We start from the raw sequence: 21150 nt of genomic DNA on the forward strand, positions 1-21150 counted from the left end.
ACTGAAGTGAACTTCTCTTTTTCCCTACCCCCAAATTTACTATTTCAATCTCGTCTAGAGTCTTCGATCCCATTGCTACCTCCACCTCCCCTTCCACGGTGGCACACTATAATTGCTATGTCTGCCTCTTCCTGGGGTTAGATGGTTCTCCTCCTGGGCCACAGACTATTCTCTTAACCGTATCCTGATGACTATTCTTAGCTGCCACCTAATCACCGCAGACTTCATACATTCCCGTTGAGGTGGGGAATCGAATTACCTGATAATAGGTTGACGGTACCGCCTTCATTTCGTGGATCCACCGCCTCCCCAGAATTGCATTGTACTGAGAGTTGGAATCTACTACCACAAATCGAGTGAATACCGTCATAGGCCCCGTTATCACAGGTAGTAACAGTTCCCCCATAGGCTCCGTAATACTCCCGTTGAATCCATACAAGTTGGACTGCGGTGGTCAAAGCTTGCCCTGGGTCAATCCTCATTTTGTCCAAAGTTCCCCTGAACAGCAAGTCCACTGCACTATCACAGTCAATCAACACCCTTTTGACCATGTAATTGCCCATTGCCATAATAATGACCAAAGCATCTTCGTGTGGGGTATCGACAACTCTAAGGTCCGCGATGGTGAATATAATCTGGTCTCCTTCCTCCGCCTGCCTTGACTTGGATCGCAGACCACCGGTTGCCTCGTTGACTTGCTGTATACTTGCTGTTCTTCTTATCTTATCTTTATGAGCGTTATGACTCATAACTTCTCCACTGTAAATCACATTGATAGTTCCCAATATCCTACCCGGAGCTGGTACCTGTTCCTCATCATTCCTTTTTCAATCAGCCTCTGAATCAACCATTTCAACGCATAACAATCATTAGTCTCATGATTTCGTACTTGGTGATAAGCATAGTACAACTTGTTCGGCATCTCGATCGGGATACTCCGCAGTCCCTCATATCCCTGAACATTCTTGATCAATGACAATATCTCACTCAATGACCTGTTCAAAGGAGTTTGTTCAGTCTCGCGGTATGGCTTCCTCTCCTTGTTTTCCCTTCGCGCTCCCTCTGTACTCCTCTCTGGACGCGATGAATTGACGTGGTACCCTCCACTGCTTCTATCTGGCGACTCCGTCTTTCTGTGATCTTCTTCCTTTTCTACCGATGACACTGCTTTCGCTATCCTCCTAGAATCCTTCTGCATCATGTCCTCATATCTTATGTATTTTTTCACCCGTGGATACAACTCGTGCAAGGTTGCGATCTCCTTTTTTGCCACCGACTGATGGACTCCCGTTCCTGGCTGCAGACCCCTTTCAAATGCTATCACTACTGTCTTTTCATCCAAGTTTTCAACCTTCAATGTCTCGGCCTTGAATCGGCACAGATAATCCCTCACCAACTCTGCGGATCTCTGCCTAACATTGAACAAGGCCGTGATATCCACCACTCGTCTCTTCTGATGTATAAAGTGATCTATAAACGCCTGCTCCAACTCTTGGAAGTTAGTTATACTCCTCGAAGGCAATTGATAATACCCGACGCTCCCCCTTTAAGACTAGTCGGGAACATAATGCATCGCAGCCCATCATACCGCGCTTCTTGCCATAGAGGCATTTGTTGCCTAAAATGATGAATGTGATATGCCGGGTCTCCCTTGCGATTGTAACTTTCAAATCTGGGTTGATTGAACCGTTTCGGCACCTCCGAAGCCCATATAGCATCTGCTAGCGGATTACGGTTCAGGCCAGCCACCACCTGACTAGCCGCTTCCATCTGAGTTTTTGCCTGTTGCTTGTTTGCCTCTCGGTCATGGTTTATCATCTCCTGGACTTGCTCCATCGTTGTCACACCCCAAATTTTCAGACAATGTTTAAAACAATGATATTCAATCATCTGGAAACCCGGGATGAAACAAAACCCAATACCCTGTTATCAAACACGATATAAAAAAAACTGAAATCAAAAGAAAACCAAAAGAACAACTCTTAATGTACAAATTCAAGAATTACTAAACAACTCTATTACATCTGTTTCAAATCAAGACTTTATACTTCATAAAACTTATACCAGTAAGACTCCAAGAGAGAATCCAAATCAAACGTCTTCATCCACTACATTCTACCATCTATGTTTCCAAGAACACACCCACGTTGCAAAAGAAAGCAAATATGGGTCAGCAAATTGAATTTGCTGGTATGAGCAGACTAATAACATAAAAACAATTCCATACTTTAATTATCTAAACAAACACTTTATATGTATCCATAACTTAACCATTCTCAGCTTGGAAGGCAGGTAGTTTCGTCATTTCAACCGGCATAGTTTCTTCCCAAGCAAGACATCCATTCTATTAACTCATTATAATAACTCATTTTAATAACTTAGTAATTTAATTAAATCTTACCGATATCCACTTCTGTATAAGGGTAGGACATCGTCTCTGCATAAAAAGTTAATAAGTCCTACCTTCCTGCAAAACAAAGTTAGATTTCCAAACGTAATCATTTATAATATACATCTATTTCATTCTCATTGCAACCATCATGGGTATATATAATTTGACATAATATATCGCCAATCATGTCCAACAACTCACTCATACTTAAAGCCAATATTTTTCTTAAAAACCACTCGTCTACTTATAAGAACGAGGAAATATATCACAACTAGGGAGTACATTCATCCCTTGTGAGTATTAACTCACACAAACCACGTATACATTTCTCATAAGAAATCATGTACATCATAATACATAAATATTCCTATGCAATAACTCAGTCACACGTAAAATCAATATTTTATTTTGCTTATTAATTTTCTCATTGACTCATTTATTAAAAGACACAACCCAACCTTTAGTTCGTACTCCATGATTTGCACTACACACATTTGCCAAATCACACATATCCGTGTGCCTCACTCACACCGAGTACCACTACAAGACATATGTCCTAAGCAGGGATATCGCCTCTAGGAAATATATTTTCATCTTGTAAACTCGTAACTTGTGAGTCACAGCCATCTCTAGGCTTTCCATACACCTACACAAAGCCTCTTTTGGGCATAAAAAAATATCAGGTCATTCATGGCACATTCAATGAATACCTTGGGTCATTCCCGCCACATTCAAAAAATACCCATCATAATACTAACAGGTCATTCATGGCACATTCAATGAATACCTTGGGTCATTCCCGCCACATTCAAGGAATACCCATCATAATACTAACATGTCATTCATGACACATTCAATGAATACCTTGGGTCATTCCCGCCATATTTAAGGAATACCCATCATAATACTAACAGGTCATTCATGACACATTCAATGAATACCTTGGGTCATTCCCGCCACATTCAAGGAATACCCATCATAATACTAACAGGTCATTCATGGCACATTCAATGAATATCTTAGGTCATTCCTGCCACATTCAAGGAATTCAGACCTACATTCCCGTACACTCAAGGAATATAGCCCACCTGTAAGGCGAATGCCTTAGTTCCTCTCTAAGGCGGCTTTTCACATGACATCATTAGTCATAAATATTTCTTTTTATCAAAGAGACATGGAGAGATCTAAAGATGTGGGCGACACATTAAATTTTCACCGGACACTTTTACACCGGATTTTAACAATTAAGAGTTCTCATTTATTATAATATTTTCATTACAAAACAAACATCGTCTCAAACAATAATTAATTACTAAAGATTCCAAACACAATAACTAATCAGCTCACATCATTATCAATTTTATAAATCATAGATATCAAAAGGTTCAATCAGGAATAACACATTAGTTAAATGTCTCGTGAATACATTTTAAACAACCACAATCACGTACATAATTAAGTACTAACATTGTTCACATATAGTTATCACAATAACTAATAACTAATATTAATATATAATATAGTGTAGTGTAGTGGCTGCATTTTTGCTCAAAACTGCCTACGTATCCAAATCTTTCAAGATTGGAATCAAGCCTTCGTAGTTCTTATCAGCCACATAGTCAAAGTCAAAGAACAATAAGAATTCATGCTTTAAGGTTGCACACTTTATTTCCCTTTCATTCCTCAATTATATATATATTAAACACAAACTTTAATGTAACATGTCACGTGATATAACATAAATCTATACTAATATTTAGTGCCTATGCAACAATTGTACTTGAAATATAATACAAATGTAAAATTAATCAATCAAGATTCAAGACACTCGTATGTCTAAGTAAAATCATTTATCTCATTATAATAAGAAAAGTTAACTAGAGCTCCCCAAAAGAAAACATGGCAGGTTATCTAGGTAACTTGCCAAAACAATAACATTTCCTATAGCCATCCAAATGATACCTCACTTGATTATTTGAAGACTAAGATAGGTATACTTACTTCTTTTTTTATGTAGAACTCGAAGTCCCAATGTCATTCTATCTCGGCGAAAAAATAGTTCAAAGTTGGTAAAAATCCTAATTTTCAGCAAACTAGATTTTTGATGGACTATCTTCTGAATGATACAACGCTTTCCACAGGTGTCCAAATGCATCGAGGCTTTTTGATTTGAAAAGCTAACACACAGAACTTACTTTATTATGTTTTACAAAAATACTCAATCTCATTCTAAATATTCAAAAACTAGGCTCAAACACAATGCACATAAACTGATTTCTGACGCACTGTTTTCTGCCAGTTAAACTTTCAAACACCATAATTAATTCCACAGGCCTTGGAATGCGATTAGGTCAGTTGGAATTGAAAGAAGACTTCCAAATCTTATTTTTCATCAAAGACCATGAATACTGAGTAGTTGAGAATGCTCCCAGTGATCCACGTCAGTTCCCCTTTTTTCTCTGAGACTAACACATCAGATTTTGCAATAATTCGGCAGAAAAAAAAAAAAAAATAAATCTTTTTTTTTTTTACCAATTTCAATTGTTCGTAATCTAAAATAGATAAAAAACAAAACCCCACAAAATAGATATACCTTCACAAAAATAAATAAATCCACTCCCTCTTTTCCATACTCTCTTTTCAATTGTACAAATCCCCCTCCCCCCAACTCTGCCAAAAAAAAGTCATCTCTTCAAACCCTCACTCTTATTCTTTTTCCAAAATATATATATTTTTTTTTTGTAGATTCTTTTAATTTTTTTTCTCTTTTTTATTATTTTTTTCAGGATTTGATCTGATAACTATTTGGTCGAATAAGATGGTCGAGGGCTCTTCGGTGATGGCTGAACTAGAAAATGCTTCATCACCAGATGATGCAGCTGTTCAAGTGTTCAACTAAGTAGTAGCCAGTCCCCGATCCAGGTACAAAGCCCCCTCCCCCCAACTCTACCAAAAAAAAGTCATCTCTTCAAACCCTCTCTCTTATTCGTCTTCCAAAAATATATATATGTAAATATATATATTTGTTTTTTTGTAGATTCTTTTAATTTTTTTTTTTTTTTTTATTATTTTTATTCAGGATTTGATCTGATAACTATTTGGTCGAATAAGATGGTCGAGGGCTCTTCGGTGATGGCTGAACTAGAAAATGCTTCATCACTAGATGATGCAGCTGTTCAAGTGTTCAACTAAGCAGCAGCCAGTCCCCGATCCAGGTACCAGGCCAACACTAAGCTTTATCACATACAAAGAGCATTTAAAATCTGCAAAACAGTTTTTGACTTCTTGCAAATTATTCTCTTTCACTCGGCTAGACTCCTCACAGTCTCACAGCCGGTCCTGTTATACTGTACAATGGTAAAAATATAGTAAGTATGCATAGAGTGGAAGCTACTTTTAGAAGATTGTGTAAATTTTGAGACAACTCTTTGAATATGTAGAGCAACAGAGAGAATGTTTTTTTTGGGGAGCAACATAAAGAATGTTGTAAATCCTAGGTGGCCCCTAATGCCCATGAATGTTGAGGACTAATAAATAGACCGAGCAATTTAAACTATATTTGGGCTCCACTTGTTTTCTATATTTCTCGAGCAATTGAAAATAAGGATGGTATATGCCAGAGATTGCTCTAAGGCATTTGTTATCTCGCTTCATATTACGTGTACGACATCATTTTTTGCCTTTGATTTTAGGTGGGCACGCTTTGTATTTTGGCCCTCAAGATACTTATGTCGCAGTTGACTGGCTGCTTGAGGGTATGGATTCTTTTCAAAATAAACTAACGCATGTAGAGATTTGGGATTTGATACCTTTTTAGTTAGGAATGCTTTTTGCACACAGTTGGGTGTGCATTTTTATTTGTTTGTGGGTCGTGGGTGGTTGCAGTTAATTTGTCTACCCTTTAAAAAAATTATATAGTTCCATATTTTAGTGATCAGTAATATTTGTCTCTATTGGTTTTGGTCAAATTAGATATAAATATGTTGCCCATACACATTCAGTTATTGGCGGGTTATCATGTACTGGTATTTATAATGTTATTAAGGTTTAGAATGTTCTCTCTTACTGATGCTTCGATCGGAGAACTGCTTTTTGGCTTTGAGGAACTTTGATCCGCTCCCATTGGGTATGCGACGCGGCCTATATTGTCAGTTCTCATCCCAGTATAAACTCTTGACCATCTAAAAAGCCTCTTTACTTTTTACATTCAAGTACTCCATGAAGGCGTCACCATTCCTAATTCAATGGGTGCAAATATCACAACACCCATATCTCATACACCCATGAACACCATTACATGTGAGAAACAAAAAGTGTTTACACCCATCTCTGCCTTCTCAAAAATTGGTTGTACAAATGGCAGCAACAGCAATAAGAGCAGCCATAACTTCATGTCGTTGTTGTTTATCTCCAAAGGGTAGTGGTACTTTCTCATCATGTTACATTTCTTCTATTTCTTCATCCTCAAAACACTCATTAACAGATTCACAAACCATATCACTCATCACCTTAAACACACCAAACAATAAAGCCTAATTAGAACGCTTCATAACTGACCAATGTTTATCTAAAGACATATCATATGAACATGCATTGGGTTACTTTAATCGCGCAATCAAAACACGCCCCACACCTTCTGTTTACACTTTTAATCTGTTATTAAAAGCAATGTATAGACTGAAGAGGTTTTTGGAAGTTATTAACTTGTATAGGAAGACAGGTTTGCTTGGCGTCGTCCCGAATAACTATACATTGACTATATTGATACATTGTTATTGTCATTTGAATTTTGTTGATTGCGGGTTTGCGGTTTTTGGGGAGAGGATTAAAAGAGGGTATAATCCGGATACGATTATTTTTGGTTCTTTGATTAAGGGTCTTTGTGTGGAGAATAGGTTATCGGATGCTATAACGTTACTTGAGAAGATGAGAATGTTGAAATGCCCGCCTGAAGCGATTACTTATGGTTTTGTTATTAATGGGTTCTGTAGGACGGGTAAGGTAATGGATGCTTATGGTTTGCTTAGGAAAATGGAGGAGAGGAATTGTAAGCCTAATGTGGTTGCGTATAATATAGTTATTAATGGGTTTGTTAAGGAGGGAGTTATGGGTGAGGCACTTAAGTTGTTTGGAGAAATGAGGGATAAAAATGTATTCTCTAATGTCACCACTTACAGTTGTATTATTCATGGGTATTTTATCGGAGGCTATATGAATGATGCTATTAGAATTTTCCGTGAAATGATGGAGCAGAGAGTTCCGCCAAACGTGATAACATATAACACGTTGATGCATGCTCTTTGCAAAGAAGGGTGGGTTGTGGAAGCACATGGAATGCTATTTGTGATTATTCGGAGTGGTGAGGTTCCTGATGCGGATTCGTACAATATATTGATGGATGGCTATTGCTTGGCCGAACGAGTGGATGATGCACTGAAGCTCTTTGATTCAATGGTTTCTAAGGGGGTTAAGGTGAATGTTATCAGTTACAATGCTTTGATTAATGGATATTATAGAAGTAGGAGAGTAGATGAGGCAGTGGGTCTGTTTAAAAAAAATGCAATGCAAGGGGTTGAAACCTACAGTTGTTAATTACACTACTATGTTGGGTGGGCTGGGGAAAGTTGGTAGAGCTGAATCTGTTCAAGAGCTCTTTCAAGAAATATTGGGCAAAGGAATATCTCCAGATGTTGTTACTTACACTTCCATAATTCATGAACTTTGTGTTTCTGGCTTTTTTAAGGAAGCCACATGGTTTCTGAATGATATGCTGGATAGGGAATTCCACCAAATGACGTAACCTATAGTTCTCTGATTTCTGGTCATTGCAATTCGGAGCATTGGCAAGTAGCCAGTAAATTTGTCAATGAAATGGTGGATCGAAGAATTCCACCTGATGTTGTGACATTGAACATATTGATTAATGGTCTATGCAAAGCAGAAAAACCTAACGACACACATGAACTATTAGAAACTATGATTCAAAGAGGTATTGAGCCTAACAAGGTGACATATAACACACTAGTACATGGATATCATTTGGCGGGAAAAATGGATACTGCTTTGAAGCTCATTGATTCAATGATGGCTACATGTCTTCAGCATGATGATGTGAGTTTGTTGTTCTTTCCATGGTTTACTTTGACACTTGGCAGATTTAGTATAATGCCTCTATGGCTTCACTCTTTTGTCATCAGGAGCGGATCAAAAATGTTTATCAACTCTTATTTTTATTTTTGTTCTTTGTTGTGTCATTCAGTTCACTTTACATCTTTTGTTCTTCTTATTTGTTTTATTCGGGCAGACATTGTGACGACGTGTAGACTATAGGGTCATGAAAGTGTGAGAATGTGGGATACCAGGATTACCAGCTCCAAACTCCATACTGTAAAGCCATTTTAATAGCATGAATTCAGATAGTCATTTTAAGAACTTTACGCTGATGTAGAGGCACAAAAATCATATCAACAGCACGCTTGAGGTTTAAGAGTCCGACAACGGGTAAATAGACACAAAAAACGTTTGTATTTTATTTAAGCTCATATTCACTTTGCTTATATGAGTATGCAATTGCACTCACATTGTTCGAGTTCTCCGTCTTTTATTTAATCTCATAATAGAAACTAATATACCTCACTAGAGCTTGCGGTTGTAGAACTACGTAGGTATCAAACTCATTACGCCGTTGTATCACGTGGTATTTGTGCAGGATGTGAGTTTGTTAGCCTTCAAAGGTCAAACAAATACTCCAATTTGTTGGTGGTGAGCAAGATATGGGTGCTAATAAAGAGAGGCGAGAGTGGGAATGATGCAGGAATAGTTAGCGAGAGCTCATAACAGTTGTTAGAGACAAGGCATGGCATAAAATACCTTTGATGGAGGTAGGTGATAATATTGGATTGCCAACTAAAGTTGTTGATCTTTGGGGCGATTGAAGAGAAAGGACTTTTGAGCACTACGCCTTTGTCAACTAACAAGGAGAAGGTTGAGATTGATGGTTTTTATTGTCCAAGGAGTATCGCCACTATATAACGGGTTCGGAGAAACATGGTTTGATGGCTTCGATTGACTTTAGTAGATCCAGTTTTTGCGATGCATCTGATTGAAAGAGGTTGCTGCGGAGACAATAGTGGAGATGAACCAATTAGTAGGTAGGTTTCTCGATTGTTGTTGGAGGAAATGGGAGCAGATCTTTAATGTCGCTGAAAATGTGAATTTCAATGTGGCTGGTCAAGAATGTGCTGATTATTGTGAAGGCCCAACATGAAATGTTCATGAAATCAGTCGATGAGAACTTGATGCAGCTAAGGCAACTAAGGATGCGACTATGGCAATTAAAGATGCAACATTTAATCAACTAAATATAGCTCGACAAAGACGAACTAGCTTAATCATAAGATCATCCACTATTAATGTAGTAAGCCAGGTAATAGCCGGGCCAATTAGCTAGTGTTTTCATAAAAATCTAGTTCAAACTCTAACTAAATTAAAACTGGACTTGAACACGCGGGTCGTAGAAACCGATTTGACGACGACCGTTTTATGTCAACCAAACTTCCAGACATCATATCTACCACCACAGACCTCGGAATGCGACAAGGCCAACTGGGTTGGAAAGAAGACTAAAAAAACTCACTTTTTCATGTTTTGGCAAGAGTTTGAATCTGACCCTAACTAGGCAAAAACTCGATTCCAAACCCTAAACCCAAAAACAAACTCTAACCCAAAGCCTATCTAAATTAATAGAATCTGGTCCACTTAAAATAGAAAGGACCCAGCCCACAAAACTTAAAACCAGCCCAAAGAAACAAAAGGCTTTTACTCTAGCCCAAGTCCAAAAGTCTAAACAAACTTAAGCCCACAAATTCTATTTTATTTTATTTTTGGCCCAAGCCCAACAAAAGGAAAAAAAACAGAATCGCCACCTCCTTCATCTTCCTCACCAGCTGCTATCCTCCACCGAATCAACCACCACCCCTCTCACTCACCACCATACCAAAACCATTCAAAAACCCAACTTTCGGCTATCTTCAAAACCCAATTCCATCCCTTAAAAACAAAACGACCTGGACCCATTAACAACCCTTAAGAGCTTCAACAGCACCTCTACACACCACCAAACACCATCGAAACAGTTCGGGTTTGGTTACTAACAAAAACTCCACACTCGGATATTATCAAAACTTACTTCCCCTCACTTTCCCAAAACCGAGTTCGACACCTTCAGAGCTTCAACAGCACCACTCGGCACCACTAGGTAGTATCCACTCAACACAAAACACTCAACACCTTACACTCAACACAATCCAATACAATCAATCCAATAAAAATCAACCCATTCAAACTTTTAAACCCCCCAATCAATAGTAATCAACAATATGTATATACACAATTTGAGTTTGTTAATACTCGAATTCTTTTTATTTTCATAATTAAATATTTGTTTCAACTGTTACTCAAGAATAAAAACATAACCTCATGATTTCGACAAAAATTGTAATTTATAAATAAACTTATGGTTTGGACAGAATATGCAAATTTTAAATAGACTATCATACGTGTCGATAATTTCAGTGAAAGATATAGTATCTACTCACCCGTGATACGCTCCGGCAGCTATCTATCAGTAGATTTCCAGCAAGAATCCTCCCTTCTCCGTTATGTGAAAAACTCCATTTTTATTTTTTTCTCTGTGTGTCCATTAAACTCTATGTGTCAACTTCTTTTTGTTTTCGAACCCCCCTTAAATAGGGAATGGGGTTTATCCTCTTTACCCTATCTCTTTCTAATCTTTATCCTTTTTTATTTTTGTCTATTATTATTATTATTATTATTATTATTATTATTATTATTATTGTACTACGAAAAAATAAAAGAAATAAACGGGGTGTTATAATCGTGAGGCCAGCTATTGGGTTCTCCACAAGGTCCGAACCCTCTTCCTCATTGTCAGACTCCTCACTTGCTTCTGCTCTCCCTTCCTCCTCCGCCATCTCTTTTTCCCTTCTTAATGCTTCATTCTCCTCTCTCAATCTCGTGATCTTTTCTTGCATAAGCCGTGTTTCCTCCGAAACTGACTCAGCGGCGGCCTCCTCTCCTTGATGTCCCCTTTCGTTGCTCACCACTTCCGCCTCCAGTTCTTGCATCACCACCTTTTTTGATTGGCCTACTCCTCTCTTACCTACCGTTGCCATTTCCACGTTGCTTTGCTCTCTCGGTCCCTACAGACGGCACCAAATGTTATATCTCAATCACTATTACACTCACACTCTCTTACAGCTTGTTGGATCCCAATCCCTATTCTCTCACACTCTCCTACAGCTCTAGGTATAGCCCCCTAGAATAATGAAAAAGCCTCCTCCCTCTTTGTCTCCCTCTTTCTCCTTTATACTATTATACTCTTTCATCTTAACCATCCACCTGTCCCTCCATCTCGCGGCACTTGGTGTCCCACATGTAGGGTTTCCGTACAGTAACTAAGTATCCACGGCCTAATCCTGTGCCCCCATCTCTGAGAGTTATGTCGCTTCCGGTTCATCCTATCGCAGATCTCATATATCCCGGATCCTACCACTACAATATTCAAGAAAAATATTAACATTGAAAAAGCAAAGGACAATTTGAAATTGTTAATCTAGTTACAAATTCTGATAAATCTTAACAACAATGACTTTAAGGCCTTGTCTATAACATCTATACCTTAGGGAAAATACTTTAAAACCTGATTTCATCTTATCCAACTTCCCCTCCCTACAGAGACCGTCTGCAAGAATAGAAGAGGTCCTCTTTCCAGAAAAATAAAATTGCATATAATAGAATCCTGTAACACCCTATATGACCCATCAACACTGATATAAGCCAAGCTATTCAGAGATAACCCGAACTCTGACCTTGAATATACATAATACATGTCAAGCGCAACATCAACCATTCCAGCCTGGCAAAAGAAGCACATGGCAGCTAGCACTCATAGTGACCGCCCTTATTAGGAGAAATTCTTCCCTATATACTATGTTAAGTAGAAAAAACAGCATATCGTGTTAAGTATGAAATAACAGCCTATCACATACCGAATATAATACTCAAAACTAATTTGAGAATTGATGAGTCCTAAAATCACTTATAAAGTTATAAGAACTTGGGGTAGTACACTCCTCAGTTAACATACCCTGCAAACAATATAAGAAGCACAGGCATGATAAATTCATTTAAACACTAATCCTTGAAGTAAATATTTCAGTCAAAGAAAGCAATGTCCAAACACCATAAATGAATACCCTTTTCTGAAGGGAAACATGAAGCACCACTTTGGAATAAATTTTGGTTCACCTTAAGTATTTAAAGTTAGTTTGTTAAATGTTGTTTCTCTTCCAGTCATCCCAGTCCATATTTCTCTTAAAATAGGTTGATCAATAATGTGAACAATCTGAAAGGACATGAACTTCAGTAAGAACATTCATCCACTTCAGTCTAGAAATTTGCTGATCATAGTCAAAGATGACAATAGTTTGTACCATCCTAGTAAAATCAAGTTCATTTTCTTCAGAACCACATAGAATTTAGAGATTGATGCACCTTCTCTTTCGAATGCCTCGATTGCCATAAGGGTGAGACCTTGCCTTACATGAGCATATGCTTGAAGTGCATCTTATTTTCATAATGGGTCCAAAACAGAAGAAATTAAAGGTTGAGTGCCTTGTAACACCCAAACCATTATTTTCTTCAATATGTATACTCTGGATGATAAGAAGTTGCCTTTATATTTGAATCTCCATGAATTCTATAAAGCATAAAACCTTTGACAGCAAATTAGCCTAGATCCGGTCAAAACCTTGAGACATTGGTAAAAGGAGATCTTGACTAATTGGTAAAAATTTGATCTCGAGTACTTCCAAGTTTAACAATCAGGAAAGGAGACAGCTAATCTATCCCAAAAAAATGTGTATTTTTTTTTTCTTTTTTTTTTCCTTTATTTTCTCAATCAACACATTTTCATCCAGGAATAGGAATATTACTATGAAAGCAAGTTTTTCTGTGGTTAATATGTATTTTTTTTTTTTTTTTTTTTCCTTTATTTTCTCAATCAACACACTTTCATCCAGGAATAGGAATATTACTGTGGTTAAGAAAATAGCAAGTCCTATGAAAAGAAAATACCTAGAAAATTAATCCCAAAGCCGAGATGGTGTGCAAAGGTATCTTGAAGGTCCTTATGAAAGTCTGCCCATATTTTGCCTTGTGAGTTGGTGTTTAATATGATCGTTGTGACAAATATATGGATATTTCTTTTCCTATTTTACAAAGAACTGAAGTATGATACTCTGATTGAGCGGTGAGTAAAAGAGTAAACGAATGACCTCATCAATGATATAGGCAATATATTCATATGCCATATGCAATTGGTAGGAACATATAATCGACCCAAAAAACCTATACCTGATGTAGGCCAATTGCTGCAGATATAGCACCAAGATAATTATAGTGGGCAAATATCGTACTCATAGATATGTTTCTTTCAATATTTTAAAACTTGAGATATTGGCATAAGGGCCAATATCTCGATACATGTCAGGGATATTTGAAATGTTTTGTAGGCATAAGGCAAGAAAGGGAATAGAAAAAGGAAGGACACGTGGCGAAAGCAGATTGGGTCAAAGGTATTTGGGAAGACTAAAAAGGCTGGATGAGGAAGAAATGATTCATTCAATTCAGATTACAAAAAACTGTATAAACAAGAGAGAGAAAGAGTGAACCAGAGAGAAATTGTAACAAACTTTATCATCAATCAATAAACATATCGCTTTTCTTCAACTCTTGGAAATCTTTCATTCATATCTACATCATGAATTGTGTGAGTTGAGAACATTAGTTAGGATTATGTGTTCTTGGCAATAACATTGGCGCTGTCTGTGGATCTAGAACAAGAAACTTTTCGATTTTCTTTTTCTACGATCTAGAATCCAGAGTTTTTTACAGATTTGAGTGAAGGAAGTGTGATAGAAGAGTGTGAATTCGCTTACAATGGTTCCTAAGAAGAAAGCAAACAGCAAAAGAATGGAGAACCACTACACCAGAAATTGCCAAAAACGACGGTTAAATCTGTCATAAATCGAGATTTACGACGGAAAATGGTGTACCAGACACCGTTGCGAATAGTGCAGTCGTTAATATTTAACGACGGGAATGAGTGTGGTAAGCTAAATTAGAACTGCGACGGGCTTGAGACAATTTATGCATAGTTAAATATAGGACATTCAAAACCGTCGTATATTTATTTTCCAATGCACCTGCTTATTTTCAAAACTAGAACTCTACTAACCGTCGTAAATTTGTGTCCTTAGTTTAGGACATGCATTTCCGTCGTACAAGTTTATGGTAATTTTTTTAATAATTTTTTTTTTGTAGAATCTATTTTTCCAAACCCCCCACCTTATTTAAGGTTTTTCAGATGATAAAATCAATTAATCAAACAACACATTTCAAAATTTGATATATACATTGATAATTTCTAATTTATAATATTTTCAAGCTTATGATTGCCAACAACTAGGTTTTCAAAGTATACAAAGAAGAATAAGAACATAATGAAAAAACAATTTGAAATTCCTATCTTCATCACCTTTGCACGCACATTTTGTTCTTTCGTGTGAATCACATAGCCTTTCATGACGGTAAACAACTTTGAGAGTTTTCTAGGAGCTAACCCACTTAGAGGCAAACCGACGCCACTCCACATCAGAGAAGTGAGTTCACAATAGTTGATTTCATTCAATTCAGTTAGTCTTTCCGAATGAAACTGGAAATTATTGTACAAGACTACTTATGGCCAAATCCAACTTGCCTTCGGTCTGCTAAGATCCAACTTCTTTGGGTAAAGCTAGCCCAACATGAGCGGATCCTGCAGGTATATCTTACCTTTACATAAGATAACCATACTCTTATAGGTGTTTTTTCTAAGTCAAGTACCACAGGCAACAATTATGAAGTTTGTACCAAATTCTCATATCACAACCATGTGCAAAGCTTCTTTATAGATATGCATAGTCTAAATTCATGTCCACTTAGCAACCACGTCACCACATAAATAATAGGTCTAAACGAAACAATTAATTATTAAACACAAACAATCCCAGCCCTCTGTATACAACAAAGTATAAAGAGGCCCTGTAGGGAGAAAATTGAATGTAAAGAAACACTAACAAAGTCGACAAAACAACTTTCCAAGCAAGCTATAAGCAGATCAGTAGGTGTTTAAGTGTAGTGTGTGGGAAAACTATCAATGCAGGACTGAGAAACCCCCAATCAATTGCAAATAAAACACAATGACAATTGTCTAGCAAATTACCCATAAGATCATATTATGTAGAGAATGTAAAGGTTGGAACAGGTGCATCAAATTAAAGGGACCCATTTGAAGCTAAAAAACAAATAAGTATATATCCTCGAACATAAAAGAATAGAAATCAACAAGTTTGAATAGACTTCTACCCAAAAAAAAAAAAGCTTGAATATAGACACTAAAATTACAAAACTAAATCAGATAATCAAAGAAAAAAGAGAATCTCACCAGATTTCGAGCCTTCCATCAATTCGCTATATCTGCACATACGCACATGCTCATAAGTGAACTACCTACAAAGGCGTAATCACCAAACCAGACAAACAAATAGCGTCAGATGTAGCATTTCCTTCTAGCTGCATAAGCATTAAGCTAATTAATTAAAGTGTATCTTAAATGTACATCATCTTGCAAATACTCAAAGCAACCCACGTAGGAAAGTAAGAGAGTTCAAGAGAATAGCAACAAAAGAACCAAGACACATACATACTGATAATCTACACAGACAAATGTTATCAAAAGAACCCCACTCTTACATCACAATTGCTAGCAAACAAGAATGAATATAAGTTCCACTAATCAAGTAGAGTCATATGCTACAAGATCCTTAACTCGAATAAACATCAGCGACATGTAAAGATTGTTTACTATTTTTTTCCACCGTCAACAGTACTACACTGAGACGCAAATCATGTATCTTAAGGTAGTAGAGCACACCCATATCTGTGTCGACAAATTAGTGATGGGCTTATTCACTCTCTCAACGAGAGAGTTCCTTACAATTGTAAACAATATATACTAGCTAAAAATCAATAACTAAATAACTCATTTCCAAGTTTTCATTTGCAATACGACAAATTAGAGTTCCGTGTCAGACACATTGCATGTAATTTACCTTGAATTTTGATATTTTGCCGTGTCCGACAATTCGTATCCGTGTCCGATACGGCGTGTCAATGTAACCTAGGTAATACTCAGTCTATCATATATTAGTATACAAGCCTTACTGGCAAGAACAGCAATGAATATATATGTCCATAAATAACTGCTAATAGTAGTAACTCCTTGAAAATACATAACAAGGCAAGCAATCAACAATAGCACAACAATGATTTCAACCACAACAAACAAATAGGTTAAAAGGGTGTAATACATAAATACTCCTGGTCCGTACCTGAGATGACGAGAGATGGGTGGCATTATCTATATGCCCAAGACAAGAAACAATCTTTAGAGTTCCAATTAGGCCCATCTTCTTATACTTCAACTCTTGATTACTGACCTGACGAAAGAAGTGAAGTACAAAAACACTAGGTGCATAAAAATCTCTGGACTAGGACATTCCAGAAAATTAATAGATATACTGACCGAGTTGGATTTATACACAGTAAAGCATAATAGAGATGCAAGATGCATCTCTTAGCCAATGATTACCCTACCTGCTTGCGTACGATGTCAAAAGTTCATTTGCGATGGAAGATCCAACAGAATCAGCATTAGATCGAGCGGAGAGTGCCAAATGGCTGAAGACCTCATATACCTGCACTTAGGAAGTCATAGTTAAATAGCTGATAGAGAAAGTCAAGGAACCGAAAAATAGCATATTATACCTTGTGGATATTTTCATCATTAAATTCCTCTATGTAATCCAAGATGCCTGAATATGGAAATTTAAAAGAAGGTGAGCTGTGCAAAGAGTAAATTTAAAAGCAGCACAAGACTATAGATACAGAGAAATTACCATTGATATAAGAAGAAAGTGTGATCAGTTCCTGCGAATATTTTGAAGCCAGAAGAACCATGGCCTCTAGTGCCGAACCGACTTCATAAATAACACCAGAACCTATATGAGTAACTAATGCATCGAGGATCTGAAAGAAGCGTCACACAAGAGTATGATAGTTAATATCGTGTTAAATGCATTATAAGTTCAAAATTATTTATAAAGAATACTACCTCATGCCTGGAATAAGTATCAGTGAACTCATCAAACAGAGATATATACATGTGAATGCCAAATTCCCTTGCCTTTTGTTCTTTGCACGCCAATAAGTACTCAGACACGGAGAGAAATGAAGGGAAATACTCCTGGATTCACAAAGATTTGGGCATACACTTCAAGAAAACTTCTATTTAAATAGAACACAATATTCTTCACCTAACAGTAGGTTCGTGACGTTTACAAAGGCCGTTACAGCATAGGCCATTGCACAGTAGCATTACTCCTTAAAAATTGTCTGGCACATAAGCCAGGAAAGCATAATCTTCCAAAAAAAACATATTTGCAAAACAATTATCTTGTTATGGGAAATTGAAATAGAATTTGCATTATTTTTTCCTCTTAAAGTTGAATCTAGCATATAAAAAAGGAAAAAGATAAGAAGAAAAAGAAGGAAAAGGACAGCTTCAAAGTAGTAAACAAAAGAACAAGTACCATTAGTTTATAACTGCATAATAGCCTAATTTTAGAGTCCGACACAGAACTCTAAAAATCAATAACTAAAAAACTCATTTCCAAATTTGAGGTAATTAACTACTAAATTTTCTAATACAACAATAACCAACAAAGTTCACAGTACATATCATGTTAAAAAGTTGAAACATTCACTGAATTTCTGCTAGTACTGGTAACTACATAGGTTCACCCAAAACTAATAAAGTAAAATTGTCTAATTTCTACAAAACTAATGGGATTGAGTTATAATTATCGTAGTCACGAAAAAGTACACTCAAAAGTAATGAGACAACTTCAAAGAATCCCAATAAGGTAAAGTCAAACAATTCAAACATGAACTCTACTATAAATAAAATCGAACAACTATCCAGAAATATCTAGAAATATCCAGTATAAACAAGTTAATTTCACATTATCTTTGTTATAGGCATACACAAACAACTATATCTTTAAGTTTCAGTAGCTTAAAATCAAGATAACCAAAACTTCCTTTCCAAGTTCACATTTCACAACACCGTAATACCAAATTAAAAACAAGTACAACTAATATGACCAGGCCATTTTTTAGGTATACATAGACAAAGCTGCAATCTTCACAACAAGAAAACAATTTGAAAGAACCCACCCTCAACAAAAGAATGATTAAACCCACTGACCCAACCCATCTATGCAGCCCAGGGAAATAACAGTACTATATTGAAACACAAATCATATATCTCAAGGCAGTAGAGTGCGCCCAAAACCGTGTCGACAAATTAATGAAGGAGTTTATTCACTTTTTCAACAACAGGGAGCTCCCTCAGTCCACAACGTCATTTTCAAATTTGTATTCAGTATTTACTAGCTGAAAATCAATATCTACAAAAAAACACTCGTCTTTGCAAGTTTTCATTTCATGTACAACAGATACTAGTTTTAAGTTAATCCTCATTAATCTATCCACAAAAGAATAATAACAGATCTAAAATCAGGAAAGAACAAAAAAAAAGTTACCTTGAAGTGAACACGTAGAGCAGACCCTCTAGCCTTGCAAGCTGAAAATAAAGCAAACATCATAATATATATATCAGAAACCCTAGACTGGAAATTTGGGTTTAGAAATTGAGGTCTGGAAAAAAAAACACGAAAATTGATGATAGAGAGAGAGGGGGAATACCAAAACTTAAGAGAGAGATGAGGGGGTTACCGAGCTCGAGCTTGACAAGTTCGTTTGCCCCAGACTGATAGATTTTCCCTTCCTCTGCGAATCCAGATTCATCTTCAACCTCATCTTTAGGAACCAATTCCAAAATCTCAAAAACATTACTAACTAAGTAAGGAGGTTGCTTGTACAACTTAATCTTATCTTGATTATGCTTCGTCAATCTTTGTGTCGAAAAGACGAGAACTCCTGATGATCTCATCGGTTGACATTGAATTGAATCGGTCGTCCTCATCCATCTTGTCTTTAAAGAGATCCTAAACTTAGAGACTTATCACTTACGTTTGTTTATGTAGATTGAACAATACAAACAAGAATCACTAATGAACTTAATATGTATTAAATCATCTACTGAACTTTTGGATTTCAATTTCAATTCTTGACGTTGTCTTCGTTGGCTACATCTCCTTGTGTTACTTTATGAGAGAGAGAGAGAGATGTAGCTCTTACCGAATTGAGAGAGATTTGAAGCTCTCACTGTTAAATCACTCCTGCCAAAGCTTTACTTCAGAGCCCTCCCACCAAAGCCCTCAATTTCCTTACACTAGGGTTAGGATTACTGAAAGAAAAAAAAAATATTGAGGCGGGATAGTGAAATATTGGGCTCGCCTTCTCTCTGAAAATTCATCTACGACGGTCATCGAAAATGGGAAAGACAATAAATCTCGTCTCTAATTTGGGACGATAACTAATGTATTGTAGTCAACCTTAGTCAACCTAAACAACAAGTACGACGGGTCTAAACAATTTAGGACGACATTTCTCATTCTTAATTAGAGACAGGGTATAGTCATTATAGTGTGTCCTATTTCCAAAATTCTGGTGTAGTGAGCGATAATCAATCGGATACAAGAAATACAAGAGCTTCAGTAAGCCGAGAGGAGATGGAAGCAAATATGAATGTGGAGGTGTCGCTTCAGAAAGTGTTGAAAAGATTGAAAGAAGTAGAGAGGCAGAATGCTATTTTACTAAAGGAGAATCAAGAAATGAAGAAAGGAGAATTAGGATTGAATAAAGGAGGTCCAACTAATGTGGTTAAGGATTTTCAGGAGGAAGAAGAGGAGGAATGTAGTTCGAAATTGGATAGTCATGATAGGGGAAATGCATCAATAAGAAATGAGAAAGGGGCAGAAGTATCGCCAGTAGCTGAAATACCGATACCACAGCCTATCACTAAGAAATGATACAAGAAATGATGTTAAAACAATTGGGAAATCAAGTGCTCGAGAAGACTCCAACGTCAATAAGGAAGTTGGCGGATGATGTTAGTAGGAATCCGATACATCAAAGTATCGAAATGATGCATGTTCGCCGAAGTTTAAACTGCCTAAATTCACTCAATATAATGGCTCATCGGATCCGATGGACCATCTCTTTGCATATCAGCATCAGTTCTCGATATATAAGGTAACTGCATATCTGGATTCATTGTTATACAAGTCCTTTTCTTCAAGTCTGAAGGGGAAGGCATTAAAGTGGTTCTGTTCTTTACAAGAGGGATCAATATCATGTTATAGGGAGATTGAAGAAAAATTTCTGACCAATTATGGGCATCAGCGGGTGAAACCAAAGCAGGTGTCGGCTTTGTTCCAACTGAAGCAAGGAAAGAAGGAATCTCTGAAAGGTTTTTTGTCGCGATTCAAGGCAGAAGCACAGTTAGTAGAACATTTGGATGAGTAAGAGATGACAACAGTAATGGCATTTCAAACAGGGCTCATTCCTGCATCCGATATGCACAAGTATATGCTTCGAAAGGATATTAA

At 36.9% G+C, this 21150-nt stretch overlaps 2 protein-coding genes across 12 annotated transcripts; one reads left to right on the forward strand and one right to left on the reverse strand.

Annotated features, from left to right (window-relative positions):
- Positions 1–1840: 1840 nt before the first annotated feature.
- Positions 1841–20157, reverse strand: LOC147511458 (uncharacterized). 10 transcript variants are annotated; one of them, XM_086603155.1, is made up of 11 exons: positions 19838–20157; positions 19343–19644; positions 19180–19220; positions 17688–17819; positions 17473–17602; positions 17342–17388; positions 17171–17271; positions 16906–17008; positions 16627–16694; positions 15960–15991; positions 14870–15290 (listed from the first exon to the last, which is right to left on the reverse strand). In XM_086603155.1, the coding sequence occupies exons 2-11, from the start codon at positions 19620–19622 to the stop codon at positions 15244–15246; spliced, it is 981 nt and encodes a 326-aa protein (XP_086459281.1). In that variant the 5' UTR covers positions 19623–19644; positions 19838–20157; the 3' UTR covers positions 14870–15243. The 10 variants fall into 10 exon arrangements, 7 of the variants coding, with proteins under 7 accessions (XP_086459282.1, XP_086459281.1, XP_086459283.1 ...); XM_086603156.1 differs by lacking the exon at positions 14870–15290 and adding an exon at positions 1868–1923 and having other exon boundaries at positions 19343–20157; XM_086603157.1 differs by having other exon boundaries at positions 19373–20154.
- LOC147511459 (uncharacterized) lies at positions 6934–9843 on the forward strand. 2 transcript variants are annotated; one of them, XR_015219383.1, is made up of 2 exons: positions 6934–8503; positions 9102–9843. XR_015219383.1 is itself a non-coding variant. In XM_086603162.1 (1 exon), the coding sequence occupies exon 1, from the start codon at positions 7061–7063 to the stop codon at positions 7982–7984; it is 924 nt and encodes a 307-aa protein (XP_086459288.1). In that variant the 5' UTR covers positions 6934–7060; the 3' UTR covers positions 7985–8577. The 2 variants fall into 2 exon arrangements, 1 of the variants encoding a protein (XP_086459288.1); XM_086603162.1 differs by lacking the exon at positions 9102–9843 and having other exon boundaries at positions 6934–8577.
- Positions 20158–21150: the final 993 nt, after the last annotated feature.

The sequence above is a fragment of the Coptis chinensis genome, chromosome 3 (assembly GCF_015680905.1).
Source record: "Coptis chinensis isolate HL-2020 chromosome 3, ASM1568090v1, whole genome shotgun sequence".
NCBI lineage: Eukaryota > Viridiplantae > Streptophyta > Magnoliopsida > Ranunculales > Ranunculaceae > Coptis > Coptis chinensis.